The sequence below is a fragment of the Barbus barbus genome, assembly GCF_936440315.1.
Source record: "Barbus barbus genome assembly, chromosome: 11".
NCBI classification, from domain to species: domain Eukaryota; kingdom Metazoa; phylum Chordata; class Actinopteri; order Cypriniformes; family Cyprinidae; genus Barbus; species Barbus barbus.
Window position 1 is genome coordinate 12,641,744 of NC_136739.1, and position 23,242 is coordinate 12,664,985.

Genomic DNA, 23,242 nt, shown 5'->3' on the forward strand with positions numbered 1-23,242 from the left:
CCGCATCCAGATTTATTTCAGAATCCATGAAGCACTTCATCCAGTAGCTATTTTCTCCGTGACAGCAAAAGCAGACTTTTATTATGTTGTCAGCAGCAGGCGGGGGGGGAGCTCTGGGAGGAGCTAAGTAAATTTATTCGCACATCACACAACAGCAATTCGACCAGGAGCAATTGCAATTCAGATATCTTAAACTATAATTGTGACTAGTCGAAATTGAATTGGAGATATCTCTAATTACATTTGCGGATGTATGACGCGCTATTGAAGATATCTCTAATGTAATTACAGATATCTTAAATGGAGTTTTGACTAGTCATAAAGTATTTAGAGATATCTCTAATCCGATTTCTTACTAGTGCAATTATAATTGCAGATATCTCTAATTGTCATTGACTAGTCAAATTATAATTATGACTCTCCGAATTACAATTGTGACTTTCCAAATTATATTTATGGATAGTCAAAAAAAGTTTTAAATGTTAAAACGGCTTGCCATAAAATGTTAATTCTTGATATCAGGAATTAGATTTCTACTAGTAACAATGTTTATTATTGATGTCAACAATGACATCATCACTCGTAGAAATTGAATTCTTAGCAATTAAATTTATACTAGTAAAAAATATTATTCTTGATATCAAGAATTTATATCATAGTAATAGGCAAGCCGTTTTGACTTTTATTCATTCGCAGGAAATTAATTCTTGATATCAGGAATTAGATTTCTACTACTAACAATGGCTATTTTTGATATCAACAATTCAATTTTCACTAGTTAAAATGCTAATTCTTGATATCAAGAATTAAATTGTTGATATCTGTAATTGTATTTTCACTAGTTAAATGTCACCATAGGCTGCCATTCAAAATCAATTGTTGACATCAAGAATTCATTTCTTACTAGTTGAAATTCCAATGTCACATATCAGAAATGCAATTATTACTAGTAAAAATGTCTATTCTTGATAAATTGTTGATATCAGCAATTTAATTCTTGAAATCAACAATTAAATGGTCACTAGTGACAATGATAATTTCTGATATCATGAATGTGATTGTTACTAGTAAGAAAGCCATTTTAGATATCAGAAATTATATTGATATCAGAAATGCATTTTCAGATATCAGAAATAATAAAATGTAACGTGTTGCAATACATTTACTGATATCAAGAATTCACATTTTTACTAGTAACAAAATAATTATTGATATCAACAAAGGCAGTTGATATCTGAAATTGCCCTTGCAACTAGTGAAAATAGAATTACTGATGTCTTAAATAACATTTTAACTAGTAGAAATACTTTTACAGATATCTAGAAATGCCATTTTCACTAGTAAGAATAGCTATGGTAATGAATTCATGAATATTAATGAGATCTTTTTTTTCCCATAATCCTCTTTTTAGCGTCAGCCACCAAGTCCTTCGGATAATTAAAAGAAAAATTAACAAGGCATTCATTTAGCCATAACATAAAAATAATACTTCGTTTTTTCATGTTTACTTTTGGTTTCATTACTCTTTCTTCTAATACATCAAATAAAAAATACAACCAAAATGAAAAATAAAACATAATAATGCGTACAAAGTTTGAACGTTTTGCTGGATAAAAAAAAAAAAAAAAGTGTTTAAATGTCGTTGTATTTAGGCTACATGGACAAGTGTAAATTATAATTTGTATTAAAATTATTAACTGTGTGCCGCCCCTACAACTAACCTTACCCTTAACCAATAATCACGTTATTTTCCATTCAGTTATTTTCCATTATTTCCTTAATTTTTATTGAAAATAAATGCCTTTCCGATGTAATACGGGATGTGAAAAGAGAGTAGAGGGAGATCGGTAGAAGGAATTAATTGTTGATATCAACAATACATATGTTTAAATGTTAAAAGGGCGACAAAACTCCCCGTGGTCTTTGCCTAGTATTCTCACTGGCCACATCTCATCTATAAAGCAGCCTTCTCAAAACCTGAACTCAAAACCAAATACAAACACCTGCCAATGGATCACTATCGGTCATAAGCAGACATACATGTGCACTTTTGTAATGTTTCCTGTGCTAATCAGAAAGTATTCAGAAAGTCTTTAAACACTGTAAAATCTGTTACATCTGTTTTTTCAACCGTTTTGACTCGAAGGCCCCTAGCTGTCCAACACAATATTCAAAGCCTCACGTCTGATTCTGGGAATCCCAATCCAATTATAAAATGATTCTTAATTTTTTTGTTTCTAATTAATTAATGAGTTTACAGACTTTTGGTAAAAATGCACAAATAAATTTGATATTCACTTATATAAGTAGTATTTAAAAAAAATATATACATTGAAACAATTGTATGGTAAGAATTACAGATTTGTTCAGTAATTTCAAAATTATAATTTTGCTATCCACCTTTTTCCTAAACCTTGTTTTGCTGCTTATTAATAGTAAGGTAGTTAAGTTTAGGTATTGGGTAGGATTAGGGATGTAGAATATGATCATGCAGAATATGTGCTTTATAAGTACTAAGAAATATCCAATATGTCAATAATCAGCACGCTAATAAGCAACTAGTTAATAGCGAGAACTGGGGCCGGATTCACGAAAATCTTCTTAAGAAATAAGTTAAGAAATTTCTTAAGATAAATTATACGAAGTTCGTAAGAATGTTCTTAAGTGCAATTCTAGAAAAATTCTTAATAAAGTTCTCAAATATATTCTTAATAACATCTTAATTTTTTTCTTAAGAAGAAAATGACAGTAAACTCTATTGTCTTTTTGCGCATCCTGCAGATTACCCTAATAATCATAGTAAGCACGCACACTCTTTTTGTCACGATTTTGACTGGCGCTCAGCTTTACATTTTTAATGCAGCATGTTTTTGAACAGCCTGTCTCAAGCCGCAGCGATCTGTTTGATTCAGTTTTGTAGTGCTGTGTCTGTGCTCTCATCCGAGTGAACGCTTCCGGTATGTGTGTCCGCGCTGCATACTGCCAAAGATTATGTCGTATTTATAAGCTAAAATAATAGTGTCCAATTAAAGTTACCTATCTTACTCATTTTTGTAGAGTTGCTACTGAGTTTTGAAGTTAGCAAAAAGTAGTGTCACACACAGGCTAATCATGACCGATCATTGTTTACATTATCAGTCATCGCTGTCGCTTCAGAAAACTCGCGCACATCGCTATTAATAGTTATACTATGTATTAGGCTATATGTAGCTAACGTTGTTGTAATGCTCAAATATAACAATTAATTTGAAATAACCCAATAAATTCATTAAATAATTCTTACTGTTTTGGATTTAAGACAAGTCTGGGGCTGTCCTAACTTTAAGAAGTTATTTACGATGATTTTTAAGAAGATTCTTTTCAAGAATTTGAATTCTTCTTCATTTTTGTCTTAAGAACGATCTTAAGAAAAAGACCCCAAACAAAAAGACCCCTAACAAGATCCCAAACATTCTTAAGAAGAATGTTTGGGAATACTAAATATTCTTAACTTTTTTCTTAAGTTAAAAAATAAGAAGAAAATGGCAGTTAAGAAGAAATTACTTCTTAAGAATTTTTCGTGAATCCGGCCCCTGGTCCCTATACTAAATTGTCACAAAAAATGGTTTTAAAAAGCACATGACAATTTCATTCCTTTACAAAATATAGCTTCAAAACATATTAGCAAATGTAAATAATGAAGGGGAAGAAAGAAACACATTAAACAGAAAGTGCTTTAAGTTATCTGAAAGTTTTCCAGGTAGGGTCAGTGAGGGGATTTTCTCTTTTTCTCAGCATTATAACTGTTTGATTATTACTGATGTCATCATAGACAGCGGCAGGTCTAATAGGTTGCGTTCATTTCATTAATTTATTTTACATATCAGAGGTTTTGTCCTGTTATGACTATGTTTACATTAATTTTGTATAATAAAAGCATTTGGAGATGAAAGTGTATTTAACAGTTTTGCATTATATATTAAAAACTTCAGTAGCATTGAAGAAAGAATTGTGATCAGATTTTTTTTGCCACCCCCATCACATAACTGAAGATATTTCTTGTATTTCTGTTGTAATTACAACAAAGCTGCTTGTTTTCAAACTTTTCTTTATTAACAGAAAATAGGAGTGTTGATATTAAATAAATTAACCATTATTCATTCTTTGATTCTAGAGAATTCAAGAACAGTATGTTCAATAAAAACAGTTACGGAGGGGAAAAATACATTTTCATTTATTGTGTATTTTAGGCATTATAGTAATATTCAAGTTACTTTATTTTACTATATAAAAAATGTATTAACGACTTTTATGTTGCTCTTCTTTTGGCATGATGATTATGTATTAAAATGGAAAGTTGGCCCATATGCTGTGGCCACATTTTTAAATCTTTACTACTCTCTCTCTCTTCCTCTACTTCATCTGGATATTAAATGAAAAAAAAAAAAAGAGTAATGTAAATGCACACTATCAGTGGTCAGCAGGGTAATGCTGCAGTTGTGTTTTGTGTGTGTGCGCGTATGTGTGTACCCGCCACTAGCAGCTCCTGGGGATTCTGAACTCAGTCGGCATCGTTCCAGCTGATTGGCCACAATCTGTCGCTCCACCTCCAATTCCCAAGTCAAACGCTCAAACTGCAGCTCCTAAACACAATACATATACTCAGTCTCTGTCTCTGATGAAGAACAGTATCATGATTGAGCCAGCAGTAAACACATGCACTGCATGTACCATAGTGCAACCCAAAAATGCTTTAAAATCCCTTCAACAAACACTGAAAGCAATCATATCACGTACACGCACCGTAGTGTAAGTTAGTTCTGTCCTGCAGCACTGAGGAGGTAATGCACTGCTCTAAAAGGTGACAACTATAAATTCTCAACACACAGTGAGAGCAGCGCTCTCTAGAGAACAATCTGTTGACATCAGAGACATCAGCTTCACACTCCCACTGTCGCTGAAGAGGAAACTAGCAGACCTGATCCATTAACTCAAACCCTGCCAGCAATCTTTTTAAACAGACCCTGCATTTCAGTGGGCCTCTGACTGTAGCAAATGTCCAGCATTTTGGATAATAAAACATCTGATAAATGACAATGTAGTAACCCTTCAGAGAGCACAAACAGCACAGCCATAAAGTAACCCCTGAACTACAAACTACAATTCTCAATTCTTAAACCCCAAGAACGATGTGAGTAAAGGGACAGTCACATTAGACTTTCCATTCCATTGGCTTCCATTTATGTGAATGTGGCAGAACAAAAACACAGGCTTGCACATATTTCAATGTAGGGGTGGGAGATATGGCAAAAACATCACATCACAATTTATTTTTGGGCAGGATCACAGTCAACAATTTTATTTTGATTCTTTTGTTGGTTTTTAAGACAGCTTTACGAGTAACTGAGTAGCACAGTATTTAAACAGTATAGCCCTACAAATGACAAAAGATAGAAGACAAATGATAAAAGATAAAAAGAATAAGAGACTATTTAGGTTAGAGAGAGATGACATGACTAAAATCTTGTTTCATGATATACATCATTTTATTTAATTATATCATAATACGGTTATTTTTATTTTCCTTATTTAAACCTCTGCTTCCTTTGTGGGTCACTTGGTACCTTTGCGATCAAAAGTGACTGAATCCATGAAAATGTAACTTTTTATTCAAGAAAATCAATCTAATATATTTTTTGTTCAATAATATTTTTTTTTATAATGATTTCCGCAGACATGAGTTTGGTGGTGCATTACCATCAAAAATGGTAATGCACTGTGTCTTCAGTGGCTCGGGTGTCGGGAGAAAATGAAGACTCTTACTTTTTTTTTACATCCAAAGATCCCACAACATTGAAAGGGGTCATGAACTGAAAAACCAAACTTTTGACATATAAGGGGTCACTGTACAATAAAAACATCCTGTAAGTTTTCAGGACTCAGAACTTTCTCCTTAGTCTTAAAACAGCTTATACTGAAACAACAGCTTGTGGAATGTTCTACTCTACTCCACAGAAGATGATCAACACCTGCTTCTACATTGCTGCCTGTTTAGCCCCGCCCACCAACTTACGCATGTAGGGCAAATAACGAGAGGTGAACGCAGGTGTACACACAAACCAAATGATAAAGATGCTCCAAAGACAACAAGATGTTGTGCAGTGCCAAGTTGTGGAAAAACAGTGTTTGCGTTGCCTTTCTTCTGATCCCAAAGTTATGAAAAATTTGATGAACTTTATTTTTAAATACTTCAACTTTGTTAAATAAATTACTGAATTAAATTCCAGACCACATCAGTAAGAACTAGGTCCTTTGTTCATTTCATTTTACCGTGGATTCTAGTGCTGTGTTCGATACATCGATGCGACGATGTATCGTCACAGAGATTTGACGATACGAGTATAGATACAGCTGGCGCTGTATAGATATTGTGGCACGTGTGCAGCAGTGGACTTTAATTTGAATACAAGAACACCGTTTAAAATGTTTAACGATGTTTAATCTGGCCTCAGAGGACCACTACTGGGTTGCCTGATATAAAGAGACGTAATCTCCGAAACAGAGCTTCCCACTTACGCAACACAGAAATATCTGCTAAGTGTGATACTTATCTTTGTCAACCTGGCAACCATGTGCACATGCCATGTGTTTTCTGAAAACACCGGCTAGCTTGCAGTTTAGCCATCTCCACTTCAATATTCTATTCTCAGAAAAGTGTAATTCATCAAGTGTTCACTTATGAGAGAGAGAAGTAGAGAGAGTGATATGCTGTGTATGTATGAATTATCACCGTAACAGTGAAGCTGTGGTTTAAATTCCTTTAGAAACAATGATGTTACCAGCTCCTTGTTGAGAAAGATAATGTAGCTCTTGAGCGATTAAGCTATTTTATTGATAAAATTGCAGGGCAGCGGTAAAAAGTTTGTTGCTGAATGTCTGTGTGTGGCCGCAACGTGTGAGTGACTGACTGTGTGTGCGCGTTATTAGATACAGTGAAGACAGCGCTAGGGGTGTGCGATATTGAAAAAAAATGATATCTCGATTTATTTTGGATTTTTTCGATAACAATAATTAAGACGATATTTTGCAGTGTGTTATTGTGCTGATATCTGACTACCGTGGACAGCTGCAGTTTTTGATATTCTTCATATTCTGTGTGGTCAGTTCACATTAGTGATTAATTAATCTTTTCATTTAAGTTTAAATTGATTTTTACTTTTAATAAAGCAATTTTTTTCTAATAGTGTACATCTTTTAAGTCAAATAGTTACATTTAATCAGTCAATTAAGATATTACACATTTAGACTGTTACAATGTTAACAAATTAAACCAGTATCATCAAAATTAATCTTCGCAGAAGTTGCATCTGAAGTGGCATTTAGATGTATTTACACAATATTTAATGCAGCTCAGAGGGACATGGAGTGCTTTAACCAGTTAGAAATGCATAATTTTTTTACATTTTAAACAAAACACTGAATACTGATATGTAAAATTATTTTAAAAATGAAAAGACTTTAAATGTGAAATTAAAACCACCAGTAGGTGGCAGGAAGTCACTGTTAATAAGTGAGTCATTGCGACTGAACCGAATCATTTAACGGTTGATTCATTCAGGAACGAAGTAGAGGTCTGCGCGGGACTGTTTTTTAAGTCCCGCTCGTTCCCGCGATATTTTCACTCTTTGTTCACCCGCTGTCCGCTTTGAATAATTTTCATCCCGAATCGACCGTTCCCGCTAAATTTAGATCTCGTTTCCAGAATCACACATTTAAGTTTCCTCTACTGAAAGAAAGAGAGATAGGCTGACAAAAAGTGTAGTCTGCACAAAATTGTATTTGTTATTTTATTCGTCTTGTCTTTTATTGACAGCAAAATGTTAAACGAATTTTGTGTCTTAAGACACAACACAGTAGGAAAAAAAAGCGTCACAGATAAAATAAATGTAAAAAAAAAAAAATGTATTCCTTATTTTTATTCGTCTTGTCAGGATACAATTCGTTTAACATTTACAACACAATAGGAACAAGTGTCGCAGAGAGAAAAAAATATATTTAGGTTGCATAAAACTGACCTATTTTATTGGTCTTGTCAAAATACTAAATTCGACTAAACATCTAAATTCATACTAAATTCATACTAAACATCTTGCTGTAAACACAGTAGCATAGGAAAAGTGTCACAGAAGAAAAATAAATAAATAAATTCGACATATAGCTGTCACTGATCGACAACCTGCCTGTTCTGTCTGAGGGCCGTATATATTCACCTGGTAGGCTAGCATGCTCTGATCATCGTTATGTACATGCTGCGCACAGACCCCGCAAATAAAACGAAGCACTGGTTAATGCATGCAGCGTGTGCACAACAGTCCTGAGTGCAGGCTGTACCGGTGGTCAATAAGAATAAAGGCAGATATGCTGTACTGAAAGGACGTCGGAAACGGGATATTGTTAGACCACCCGCTCCCGTCCAAATTACACCAGAGTTACCGACCGCTGCTGCGTTGTATTCGGGAATTTAATTGTATTTAATTGTACAGCCGCGGGAATGCAGACCACTAGAACGAAGCACTGTCATGTTGCTCAGAGATGCAAAACAGAGCTGTCACTGTTTGAAATTATTTTTTGTCGGCGAAATGGAGTAAAAACAGGCAATATGGTGTCTAAAACATAAGTCTCTTAATGTTAACTTATTGTTTATTGAACTGCTGTATAAAATCAATATCACATTTGTAATCATGCTTATTTTTGAAGAAAAAACGGCATGAAACATACATTTTCTGCCCCCATATCTTGAATTTTGCGATTATTCTCAATGCATTTAAATAGACTGAATCATGCAGTGAAAGAACACACTCTAAATGCGCAAGTGCACCGTTTCACCCGCTTCATCACCACGTAGGCTAATTTAAGCGTGCACTCCATTGGTGTTTTGTTTGGTTTTTGCTAAAAACTCGATATTGTCAAATTGCACATCGTTAAAACAACAACTACGATATTAATCGCAGACGATATATATTGCACACCCCTAGACAGCGCATTAGTTTAGAACTCTTCTAATTTGTATTTTTATTTTTTAAATGTAGAGTGTGCGTTAATTTGTGCAATGATAACCTACTAGCAATGTTAAGATGATTTTTTTATATATTAATATGAGTACATTACAATACAAATTTATTAGAACAAGTACATTATTATTTATGGGCTTAAGAACAAGATGCAAGCAATCAGAATATTTTACCTGGTGGGGAGTGTCCAATGTAAACATGAAACATGCCATTACCTACAGTATAATGTACTGTGGTACAGTTATGCAGGCCCTTCATAATGCAGATGTCAACTGCCTGCTCTGCCAATAGTTAGCAATGGCCCTATAGTATGCAGTGTTTAATAAACAGCTGATTTACTACATTCTTCTGGGGTGAAATTTAGTGCAGTCCCGTATCGTGATGCGTATCGTGGCCTCTGTATCGTGATACGTATCGTATCGCGACTTTGCTTATGATACACAGCACTAGTGGATTCGTTTACAAACAAGGCACAATTCGATGCAGGATTTTCAGAAAGATTGAAACTGAAAGATGATGCTGTGCGACTATATTGGATCCGACATGTTGCAACACAAGTGTGAGTAACTTTTCATAACGTGGTCACTTTTGCTTTGTCCCTTCTTACAGATCGTTTGATATGTATGGAGTTATTTATGTTTTTGACGCAAATCATAGCATCTATGAGAAATGTAGGCTGTCAAACATACAAAACTATGAGCCAATCATAGCAGTGGGTGTTTACTTCAGAGTCTAAAATCCACCATGCCTATTCAAACAGAACGTTTTTATGAGGGAGGTTAAAACAGGACAGTAAATAGCTTATTACTTCTAAATTGTATTTTTTTTTTATGTAGAAATCTTATAACATTATAAGGACCTCAGAGAATAGTACAAAATAAAACAGAGGTAGTTCATGACCCTTTTAATTGTGACCGAGCATGCTTGCATGCATGCACTGATCGGCTGCACTGGGAGGATTTTCAAACATCCCACCAATGTCTTACGCTCTCTAAAAAGGCAATTCAGAACATCTGGTGCACCACCATGACAAAATTATTGAATATGTTAGTTAGGGCTGGCTCGATACTACTTTTTCTGAAGTATCTGCTGATACCGATATCGATCCGATACCAGCACACTTTTTTAAAATCCGTGTAGAATTTCTATACCTCAGTGTGTGTTGACCTGCTCCTCACTCTTTTGTGTTTACACACAATCAACTAAATATAGACAACTTTACTGTAAAGAAAAACAACAAATGAGTGAATATGTAGTTATAATCTATGAAAAAAATACTTTTATAAACTGGTTAGTGAAGTAATTCATAAACTAATTCAGTAGCAAAAGTTACTCTAGAAAAATCATGAGTGCACAATTTTATAAAATCTAAAATTAGTGAGAAAAAAACATTTATAGGGGAACAATGAAAAGAGAATAAGTGTAGGAATAAATCTGGTAAAACTTATATATTGCTCTTTGTATTGTTGTAAAATACATTCATGGAAAACAAGTAATATATTTTTATATAAATATATATACTGTTATATATTATATATTTATTTTAAACGTACTGCACAGTAATGAAGCAGCACCATATGACAGATGAGACAAACAAGAAAGGCTTTTAATAATCTTTCATTGCGCAAAAACATTATAATACGAAAGGCTCCAATACAGAGCGGCATAAAGCACTTATGCACATCCCATGCGCAGAATGATGCACAGCGCTCCGGAGTCCGCAGAGAAGTTCGAAGCACAAAGGAAAGAGATGTTAATGCGTAGTGTATTAGATCTGTGTGACAGTTTATTGAGCCTTTTCTTTAAACGTTTTAAATTTCAGTTACTGTGCTCATGAAGAACCATTCATAGTGCTCTCTACAACAGTGTTGTGATCTAACAGACACCCGGTAGAAAGTAACACGATTTAGAAACAGAGACTCTAGCTAGATAAAATCCTTTTATGCAAAACCATTGAACTTTATTTACAGATCAAGTATAATAGGAACAGTGGAGAGAGTTTTATCGTCTTGACTCTATATTTAATGGTAACAGATTGCATATATTTCAGGATATTCAAAAAGACTATTTCCTGTCAGGTACCTCATTTTTATGTTGAGACAAAAGAAAAGTTCTAGTTTAAAAGGTAAATAGGAAAGGGAAGGGGGGGGGGGGGGGGCAACCAATGCTGTGGCGCCCGGGGAGCAGTTGGGGGTTCGGTGCCTTGCTCAAGGGTCTCACCTCAGTTGTGGTATAGAGTAGGGCTGTATACCTTGGAGAACCTGGCGATACGATACATACCTCGATACACAGGTCACGATTCGATACGTACCTCGATACAGAGCTGTCTCGATACGATTTGATACAATGTGACACGATTTGATACGATTCAATAAAAATACATGGGCCAGAGCCAATTAGTTAATGCTGAACACATTTACTCAACAAACAGAACTCTGCATTTTTCTTCAATTTATTGAAGACAAAAGTGCATTATAACAAAGTGCATTTTGCTTAAATATTTGCAACTTTAAGTGCTCTGATTAATTGTACACAAATTGTATTAATCTGGAAATTACCACAAGTCAACATTTAACTTTCCAAGGGTACAGTCTGAGCTCACACAAGCACAAAATCTTCTTCTTATTATTCTTAACTTCTTATTAAATCTTCTTATAATTCTTTTTTGTGACACCATGTACTGCCATTACATATTTCACTATGAAATCGCTTAAATGCTACATCTTGCTTTAACATTTTCCATGAGTTTTTTTTAAACTCGCGGGCGCCGCTGCGCCCCCTAATGGCTGGGCGGAGTATCGATACTAAGGGCTAGAATATCGATACTGTATCTTTTTTTATTATATCGGTATGTATCTAAGAATCGATATTATAGTATAGAGGGTGTAGAGAGTGTTGGTTATTCACTCCCCCACCTACAATCCCTGCCAGACCTGAGACTCAAACCCACGACTTTCAGGTTACAAGTCCAACTCTCTATCCATTAGGGCACGACTGCCCCCAAAGCATCAAAGACCTTAAGTTTGATCCTTGTCTTTTATTGTTTTGATGATTCCTCTTACAATTTAACATTAGTTCAAACAAGACTGCTAATGTCTGGCTTAACTCACTTACTTCTTTATGTCACTGTCATAAATAATGATGAGATAACATTAGTGTCACATTCACTACTGCGTTGAAGCGAGGAATGAGGAGAACGTGGGAGAATTACAATAAACTGTCTTTAATAATCCACAGGACGGGGTAATACAGGCAGGACACACATGTAGCACTTTCTGGAAGACGTTCAACCCCGGACAAGGGAACATGGGGCAGACAATCACTTTAAATACATATCTTAACGACGGGTAATTGGCGAGACACAGGTGAATGACATGAACAATCACACATTCGGAAACTGGGTCACGGGGAGCACGTGGGGAGAAAAAAACGTCCAGATCCGTGACAATTAGAGCAACCTTCAAATGTAAAAATGCAATAAGAATCCATAAAGTGCAATCCTAAAGAGCAGTTCACTGCTGCTAAAAAAACAAAACACAAAATATTATTCTAGTAAGGTTCATTTGGGCAGGATACACTGTCGCCTATTCAGAGTTTTCAGTCACGTGACTGGTATGGAGACCTGGAGGGCAAAACATCCACAGAACTGCAGCACAAGCCTGTCAATTTTCCATCCGTTTCAAGTCATGAATATTCAAATCACTTCTCAAAAGAAGGAAAACAAAGACATCAACAAACTGCAAGTTTATCTATACAGCATCTATCTCTTATCTGACAAATTAGCTGCACCTAAAAATCACACACTGACTAAATAGGTACTACATTTGATTGATCGTTCAAACAAGTGAGAACATTCTCGACATTTGATGTGTTTGATGGTGAACTGAGCTCGGCCCGGTCAAGTAGGATCATGTTTTACAACATTAGAAAAAAATTAAGTAGCCCAACTAAGCCTCTACAGATGATGCCAAAGAGAACTTTCGTCAAACTCCTCCTGCTCTCACTCCACTCCCAGTTATGGCCAAAATCAATTTTAAGGTTTAGACCCTAGCTTTCAGGACTCCCCCGGGAAAAGAACCTCCCTACGTCAATTCACTACTACAAATGTACGCTCAGGTCACTGAATGAGCAGAGTCTTGCTGCTCCTTCACAATGAGGCAAAGTCAATCTCCAAAACCCTCTCAGTTCCTCCACTCAAAAAGCTGAGGCAATCACATCTTTCAGAAAAGAAGTGAAATCTTTTATGAGTCACTTTTGATAAAAGCGTGCGCTAGATTCATAAATGTAAATGTTGTCAAATGACTCGTGGCGTTATTTGCGTTACTTCACTGCCATTCATAACTCCTCTCCTGTGGCCTCATGGGATAGTAAAATATCTTCTGGATGTGCACTTCAGAATCTCAGTGGAAATAGTAGTTAATCCAGGTACTTTTTGGTTATAGTGTTATGATTATGAATACTATGAATTTGGACATACTACTTTTCATATACTGCTTGCATATATTAGGGAATAAAGTCGGGAAGTAGACATATGCAGATGCAGAGATATTAATTAGAAATTCCGAGTACATGAATGACTGAGTCATATGTGTGACCCTAGACCACAAAACCAGTCTTAAGTCGCTGGGGTATATTTGTAGCAATAGCCAAAAATACAATGTATGGGTCAAAATTATCGATTTTTCTTTTATGCCAAAAAGCATTAGAATATTAAGTAAAGATCATGTATTATGCATTGCTAAGGACTTAATTTTGATAACTTTAAAGGCAATTTTCTCAGTATTTAATTTTTTTTGCATCCTCAGATTCCAGATTTTCAAATAGTTGTATCTGTATAATAGTTGTATATTGTCCGATCCTAAAAAACCATACATCAATGGAAAACTTATTTATTCAGCTTTCAGATTGTGTATAAATCTCAATTTTGAAAAATTGACACTTAAGACTGGTTTTGTGGTCCAGGGTCACATATATGAGTGGGAAACTCAGAAATCAAGACAATACATGAGTTGTGACATTACAAGGGACTTTCAAACATGGTGGAAATACATATATAATATAGAAATGCATTTATGTATCTATCTATCTAGTCATTTAATATAAGGCTACATCTATATAGAGACATCATTGAGCGCAAAGTATAGCGACGTTGTTAATCACACAACCTTCACACTTTCCCTCATATTTAGTTGTGATGCCATGTGTAAATAAGTGATAGAAATGAATGTGTTTCATAATTTTGAATTCAGTTGTAGTAATTTGGAATTATGATTCAAAATACATTTCTCCATAATAAATATAGGCCTGTAACCCATTAGTCTTCTGGGTTTTTATGTAACTGCTGTTTTTTATCAATATATCAAAATGACACAAGCAGCATATGCACTGACACAAGATGATACTTTTATTTGAGAGATAATCACCCGGTTGCAAAGCATACAACTTAAGAGTGCACATATGCACGTATCAACTGAAGGTAAGTTTGGGCAGCTCACTCAAGGCCACCAAACACACATATACAAAACTGTAGCAAGCACACACCCGCCAACACTAAGAAGTCAAGTCAAGTCATCTTTATTTATATAGCGCTTTTAACAATGCAGATTGTGTCAAAGCAACTTTCCAATATCAAAATAGGAAAATAGTGTCAATAATGTAAAATTACAAGATTAAACACTCAATTTTCAGTTAAAGGCATTTCATTATTGAATTAATAAATAAAACTACTGATAAGCTAAACTAAAGCACAAATGTCTTCTGCTCCCTTTTATTTATGGTTTGACCTAAAGCATGTCAGTGTGAATACATTTGTACATAAAAGACTTTGTCATGAGCAAAATCATGACAAAATATTTCATGAGCATGATGCATGCATCGTGGAAATGGAAAGCTTTATCTCAGAGGACCAGCTCTTCAATCTTTAACTATGAATGGATCTGCCACAATAATCATTACAATAATGTTCATTTAAATAAAATGACTGTATATTTAGAATTAATAGAAGGATGTGTTATTTGTTTTTTGATGAAACATACATTATATTACTTTCTGCAACAGCACAGATAAAAGTGATAATATCTCTTCCCAAAACACCAGAGCAAAACCCTGAGAAAACATAACAAGAAAATCAAGAAAAACCAGTAAAGAGCAATACACCAATAGACTCACTGTGACATCACTCATCCCAGCCTTTTTTGCAACAGTCGGCTCTACAGTCACAGGAAAATCTCCCAGTCTGACGTCTCTCTCTCTCGTTCGTTCGCTGGTTAAACTGCTAGATGGGTGGTTTACAGTATGGGGGCTCAACGGTCTAACCGCTGCTCAATCAAACAAGCTTCTCTTGTTCTCTCCTCTCCTGCACATTTACTTTGAGCGAGTACTTCAACAAAAGGAGTGAAAGTTTCCAGGAAATTCCTTTTAAAGGAAGAGGAAATGACATTGGCCAGGTATTCTCCAATAGAGATTTATTTCCTGTTGACACTAGTCAACAATAGGATTTGGCTTTGCGCCATAAAGAGGGAGAAAGGGAATAGAGTATGACCTTTCTCTCAGCTTGTCATGCTTAAATCACCTAGTGTTATTTTAACCCTGGTATAAATAACCTTTGCTTATCTTGTTCTGTTTCACAATAATATTCTTACTTGGGGGCATAATTAATCCTGGATAGTCAGGTTTTGTAATTTCACACTGTACACTGAAAACCCGCGTTGCATTTACAAAATTAATAAGCAGGCATGTGATCAGCTATGATCAGGTTGATCAGCTTTTTTTTTTTTAGCATTGTTATTATTAGGGACCAAGCACCTAATGTATCTCTTCTTCGTCGTCATTTTCTTTTCTTTCTTTTTTTCCTTCTCGAGTCTACGGAAGCCCATAGAACCGCTTGCAAGAAAGTTATGAAATTTAACACAGGGATAGAGGACAGTCACAATATTAAACATAGCAAATTCAGAGCCTCTAACTCAAACTCTCCACCATCAGGCCAAATGTGCATTTATGTTAATGCTAGTAACTCCAAACTGAAAAAAAGAGTGCTGTTGTGTTTTTGCTAAAAAAATAAATTCCTATCCTAAAGAGCTGATAAAAACATCACAATAACCCACTAATAATAATAATAAAAGAACAAATCTGTGTGTTTGTTCTTTTATTATTATTATTAATAAAACATAACAATCCTTCCTTCAGTGAAAAAGTCCCGTGTTGTCCTCTCACATCAACATCTACAGAAATATTTGTTTAGAATGGCTTTGGACTGTTTTCACTTGTAATATGTGCATATTTCTCTTTTCTTTCAGACAAGACATTTTTCACTGGAGAAAGCATTACTATGGGCTTGTATTTTAGCCGGAAATTATTTTTGCCAGCTTAAAGTTCATCTTGATGAATTTGTTTATTACAGACAGCTTTTTGCTTCACAAGACATTAATTGATCAACTGGAGTTATGTGGGTTACTTGTGGATTTTTTTTTAAATCAGATGTTTGGACTCTCATTCTGACGGCACCCATTCGCTGCAGAGGATCCACTGGTGATCAAGTGATTTAAATCTACATTTCTCCAAATCTGTTCAAAAAGAACCAACTCATCTACATTTCCGATAGCCTGATGGAGAGTACATTTTCAGCAAATTTTCTTCTTTGGTCTTTAAAGTCAAGTAGATTTTGTGTGGACTCACAGAGATGAATTCTTTTTTCTAAAAAATCTCTATTTGTGTTCCACAGAAGAAATAAAGTTATTTACACCTGGAATGCCATGGGGGTGAGTAAATGACCAGAGAATTTTCATTTTTGGGTTGGATTTGGATTTTAAGGCCATTTTGAGATGCATGTGACTTCTCAGGTCTAAAAAATACAGAAAACCGTACAAATCTGGAAAAAATCGCAATAGAATAATATTGGCGGAAGAAGTACACTATAGCACACAACATCTTTAAGTAAATGTTTTTCAATCTAGAAGACTTCAGCACTTCATGATAGTTCACCCCAAAATTTAATTTCTCTCATTATTTACTTACTCTCATTTATCATTCCAAACCCTTCATGACTTTCTTGCTTCTTGTGAAAGACAGTTGTGGTTACCACTGACTATAATTGTGTGGACAAAATCAACAACAACAACAAACTAAATGTGTGTGAAGTAGGTTCTAACCTGTTCTTTAACAGAAGCCAGGATATTGGTGGCTGTACTGCCCGACTCCATGCTGTGAAGCGATGGCACAGCACCTTCCTGTGAGCCTGGGCTTGGCTTCAGAGTTGGCATTCCTCCTGTCAACACACAGCACATGCCTGTGATTTGAACATTCACAAGAGATTATGGAAGAGGTGGTTGAACTGGTTTACCATACAAAAAAAAAAAAAAAAAAAAAAAAAAAACACTAAACAAATATTTGGTGTAAATATTAATTTAAATAGAAACAACGGATTCTTATAGTGATGCTACTAATACCATTCCATCACATGGTATGAAAAATCAGAATCAGATCAGAATCAGCTTTATTGCCAGGTATGTTTGCACATACGAGGAATTTGTTTTAGTGACAGTAGCTCCACAGTGCGACAGAATGACAGCGACAGGACAGGACACAGATAATAAAAAAATTATGTACAAATATACAAAATGGACAATATGCAAAATAGGACAATATGCAAAATAGCACAAACACAATATAGAAAATAGACAATTCAGTATGTACAGGTATGTTAGGTACAAATTTGAAATGTAATAAGTATGATGTGTGTTAAATAAAAACTAAAATAAGAAACTGTTTCTGTGTCTGGTCGTTCTGGTGCTCAGAGCTCTGTAGCGTCGACCAGACGGCAACAGTTCAAAGAGGGAGTGTGCTGGATGTGAGGGGTCCAGAGTGATTTTACCAGCCCTTTTGCTTACTCTGGATGAGTACAGTTCTTGGAGACTGGGGAGGGTTTTATAATAAATAAATAAAACCGTGGCATTATAAATTAACTGTAGCTATGGCTTTTTCACTCTACAGATTAGAGCAGAAGCTCAAAAATGAATGTAAATTAAACAAAGTAGATAATAGGAAATTCTGTATGATACCTAAAAGATTTGTATGAGCAGGGTAAGAGTTGTGAAAGCGTACATAACACTATAAAGCGTCAATTAAATTTGCATGAGCAATAAAAGCTTTGCAAAGGTGTAAATCGCATTTCAAGCGCAAGAAAACAAATATTTGCAGCATTTGACTGTTATTTGTATTCGTGTATTGTGAAACTGCAGCTTCATGCTAACGCAAAATAAATATGATCTGCATTCTTCTGACTTCCATTTTTCCGCATTTACACTTTTGGCACGTTTGTTTTTCGCCAAAATACAGTCAAAAACACTGCAAGCCTTTGAACAGTGATTTGCAAGCAAAAACAACAGTTTAAAGAACTGCAAAATGGATTGACCGCGTAGAACCAATCTGTATGTTTAAAAAAACTAACTGTGTATGTAGTGCAAAAAGTTCCCGAAATAATCCGAAATGTACAGCTCAGTAGTCGCTCTTTAATCTGCGTTTACAGTTTTGGCACGAGTTTTGCAAGCGTGAGGGGGATATTTTATAAGTTGTGTGTACCATTAGATAGCCTACATACTGAACACATAGCCTAATGTGTGTGTGTGTGCTCATACTGAATATCGAGCTGTGCAGTATCTTCTCCTCAAAAGGCTATATGATATATTAGTTTATAGTAATATCATATTGTAATTTTGATGATACTTAAAGAAGGACTAGTATCTGCTCTAGTATAATACATGCATAATTTCACCTGTCTACTGATAATTTTTTAACAAAAATAATAATAATAATTGAACCAACAGTAATATATATATTTTTTTCTTTCACATGTTGTAATTTAAGGGGACTTTACAAAATATTACTAAAATATTTATTAATTTATCTCCAACTTATTCACCATTTATCATCTGTAATACCGTCGTGTAACCACTAGATGACTGTTTAGCTCTCTATAAACAACTAGTCACTTGAATTTGGATATATATTTAGACATTATTAAATAAATATTTATCAGTTTTTGCATTAGTCAAATCTGGACACAAAGAAAGCATTTTGTTACTCATTCTTGCTTAATATAATAGCTTGATCAGTCACATGAAAGTAATCAGAATCAATACTAAAATTTCAAAATATACAATTAAGTGTTAAATACCATAAACAGAGACATGGTCTGAAAATTGACAAATTCGGATTTAATTAGCTTTACTGGCATAGTAAAAAAAATGTTTTACAAAGTATAGCACTCTGATACCATATTGTTGAGCATTATCACTCACATAACATCATTTTGATTACAAAGTTTAACATCAGTGGTGTAAGCAGATTAGGACATTTCAATGTAAAGCCAAGCCAAACCAAATAATGTTACCACCAGCTCGCAATTCAGTATGAACACATGGGAGTCTAGCCTAAAAGAACACAACTTATAAAATATCATGTTTTAATTAAGTTGGTATTTATTTATTTTTACCGTGTGTGTACGTTAAAAGTACCATTCCGGCAGTGAGAACATTCCTTAACTAATGCTGCCTTCACGTGCTATGGGAAATTTCCTATTTCACATTCCTTAACTAATGCTGCCTTCACGTGCTATGGGAAATTTCCTATTTCCCACTTATGAAGTCATGATTACAAGCTTGTCATATTCAAGTGCTTTATTGTCGGGAAGAATAAAATATAGCAACCCATTGGTTGACAATTATATAAACATTCACCGCGCTATACATTCAGTTTGCTGACAATTCTGGAATTTCGGTCAAATACATGCTTTATTGCATTGCATTATTGAACCAATCCTAAAACATGCAATATGCTTTGAATGATCGTTCATATCTAGCCTATAAGTACACTACTTTAGCGACAAGACAAAGGGATGTAGTTGTTGCGAGAACAGCATTGACAGCAGCAATGGTTGTGCCCTCCACCATGTTTAAAGTTTATGACCCGCCCAACTCGGAAACTCTGGTATCAAAATTACAAGATTCCAAATTGTAAAAAGCGTTCATGTCCTCGTAATTACAAGTTTTCTGAGAGCTATGACTTGTACCTCATGCATGACCACTGTACCACCTTACCACCGCAGGCTCTAGGGCTGCGTCCGAAACCGCCTACTCAATGAGTAGGCACTTATTTTCAAGAAGTACTTAACGAGCGCTAAAAGAGTACGTACTCTACAGCCAAATCTCATTGAGTATGAATGAGATCCGCCATGTTTACGTTATCATGTGATCTATGACGTTATAACAAGTGCAAAAACAAAAGATATGAGCGACAGGTTTAATTCATCTATCTGTAAATATTTTGATGCTGATGAAATTTGCTAATTTTTGGTCTTGAAGAAACAGCTACCCTTATGATTGTAGTATAACCAACAAATTTTGTGTTAAGTTAAGTTTTTATATTTTTAACTCAACTAATATAACCCTACAGTTTCATCCTTAAAGAAATTATTTTTTATTCCGAAAAACCAAAATCGTTCGTCCACATGCAAAACTGGCTTAAATCTCCTTTGTTTTCCTCTTTTTCTTGTTGAATGTCCCTCTCGTTTCATCCCTGAGGTTTATGAATAACAAAAACAAATGCAATTTTAATGCATTATGATTATATTAATTTTATGATTATTCAAAGATATTTAATCTTTTTGTCCCTGTGTATATAATCTCATACTATGATGTACGCAAACCAATTAGTTTTCTTTTTTTGTGTCATTATGATTGTTCATTGTTAAAGCTACTACCATCTTTCCCTGAGCTTGTATATTTTGCAGTAATAATAAATAATAATAAAAATAAAATAAGAGCGACAGGTGCACAAACATCTCAAAGCATCTATAAATCCACAACCCTACCTAGTATGTTTTCCTCCATGTTTGTAATTTCTGCACAAAGGAGGTGTCAATCGGCTGCTCAAAGATCTTACCTTTGGAGAGGATTGTTGATTTTACACTTGAAAAATGTAAGTATTACTACTTAGAAATTAAGATTCCTTCAGAATGCATTGGTTGCCCAACACTTATGAACAATAATAATGATAAATGCTGACCAATAATTAATTATATTTTTTAGTGAAACAAGCTAAATGTAATTTGCTTCTTCATTTGCCATAGCTATGAATGACTGTACACTAGACAAATGCAGCCAAGGTGAATACATCTCAATTTTCAGTCAAGTCATGAATTAATGCACATGTTAATGAAACAATTATATTTTATTTACTGATAACAGGAACAAATGAGTAAAATGTAAATAAAACCATGAAAATAAATAAGTCAACAACACATGAAAAAGCTTTATTCAAACATAATTGTTCTAACAATCATGTATTTACAGGCAGTGAACCCACATCCTACTGCATCTCAACACAGCTGAGCCAGTTCTGCAGCTTTATTCTGATGAAGCAGCTGACCACCGTGTCCACCTTCACCTGTCTCTGCTGTCCATCACGTCCCTCATTGCTGCAGTCAGACTTTATATTTTTGTAATCCTTTTTTTCCCACAAATACCGCTGTCACCTGCTCCGCCACAAAAGCTCCGCATCAAATGCACAGAAATCAAGAATCAGAAAAGCGCTGTAACGGCTTCGTTTGAAATTACAATAATTAAAATAAACAAAACCTTAAGATTTAAAATATTTTTTTTTATTAATTTCAGTAACTGAAAGGTTTTCAGCTCACTGAGAGCCTTTGAATATTCTTTTAGAATATTTTCCTGTCTCTTATTAAATAGACATTTAATCGTCTTTAAGATGTATAAGGTTTATGTAAATGCACTTTGGAGACGTGCGTGTTTACTGGAGCTCCGCTGTTCACTATACAAATATACTGTAACGTTACTGTCTAGCATCTACACCTTCAGCAAATCAACAATTTACTATACAGTAGCTCAAGAAATGTGAAACTAAGAAAATTACTCACATTTGTAAACAGCCGCATCGCTGATCTCCGTCACGTTCGATGATGACGTATCCTCTCGCGTGGGGCTTCTGGGATAGAAAAGTGTCCATCGGATGAACACTCAAGAATCTGGGCAGAAGCAGTAGGACATCCGGGAACTTCTCGACTACTTTTCTATGAATCAAGAGTTTTTTTATTCGTCACATACACAATTATACAGAGTATAACCAGCAGTGAAATGTAGGTCAGGTCCGCTCCAAGGACAGTGCAATTATAAAGTATACAAATATTAAGAGAAGAAAAGTAGAAAAAAATAAAATAAAATAAAATAAAAAGAATAAAATAAAATAAAAAGATAGATAAAAAATATAAATATAAATGTGCAGGTCAGTATGTTGTTGACTTAAATAGTACTAAGAGGAATGTGCAAAATAATGTGCAAAAAAGTTGTACAGGGTATATAATAGCAGCAATATGAGGTAGAGAAAAATTATGAATAGCTTATTGATATGGTGATATTTACATGGAGTCAAGTGATGTTATGACACAGAGTTAGAGTTTAGGAGCCTGATGGCCTGGGGGAAGAAGCTCCTCCTAAGTCTCTCAGTTTTTGCCATCAGGCTACGGAAGCGCTTACCAGAAGGAAGCAAAGTGAATAGCTGGTTACCAGGGTGATTAGAGTCCTTGATGATTTTGACAGCTCTATTTTTGCAGCGTTTGAGGTAGATGTCCTGCAGAGAGGGGAGAGCAGACCCTGAGATGCGCTCAGCTAAGCGCACAACTCTCTGTAGTGCTTTGCAGTCCTGATTGGAGCTGTTTCCATACCACACTGAGATGCACTGAGTCAATACACTTTCTATGGTCCCTGAATAGAAAGTTTTCAGGATTGCTGGTGAGACCCTGAATTTCCTCAGCTGTCGCAGATGGTACAGTCTTTGCCTGGCTTTCTTTACCTGAGTTTGGATGTGTGTAGTCCAAGTCAGGTTCTCGGAGATGTTTACACCGAGGTACTTGAAGCTACTCACCCTCTCCACAGGGGTCCCACTGATCATAAGAGGTGTGTAGGGCTGCTGCTGTCTCTTCCTGAAGTCCATGATCAGCTCTTTAGTTTTGCTCACATTCAGAGAGAGACAGTTGTCCTGGCACCATGATGTGAGTCTCTCTACCTCGTCCAAGTATGCGGTCTCATCGTTGTTGGAGATGAGGCCCAGAACCACAGTATCATCAGCGAATTTGACAATAGATGTGGAGCTGTGAGAGGACACGCAGTCATGCGTGTAGA

At 35.2% G+C, this 23,242-nt stretch overlaps 1 protein-coding gene across 7 annotated transcripts in view; it reads right to left on the reverse strand.

The window, feature by feature from the left end:
• The window catches only part of LOC306876626 (plakophilin-4-like), a 120,389-nt gene that overhangs the window by 72,605 nt on the left and 24,542 nt on the right, over positions 1-23,242 (reverse strand). For 3 of the 7 annotated variants that reach the window (XR_013784844.1, XM_079427942.1, XM_079427941.1), the window contains exons 2-3: positions 17,198-17,313; positions 4,510-4,622 (exon numbers count right to left, since the gene is read on the reverse strand). Coding sequence is in view for 3 of the 7 variants with exons in the window: in XM_079427942.1 (XP_079284068.1) it covers positions 4,510-4,622; positions 17,198-17,308 (224 nt within the window). In the remaining 4 variants the exon portion in view is untranslated. Of the gene's footprint in view, positions 1-4,509; positions 4,623-15,218; positions 15,429-17,197; positions 17,314-23,242 lie in introns of those variants that run through there. The other 4 variants (XM_079427946.1, XM_079427945.1, XM_079427944.1 and 1 more) reach the window with 2 other exon arrangements.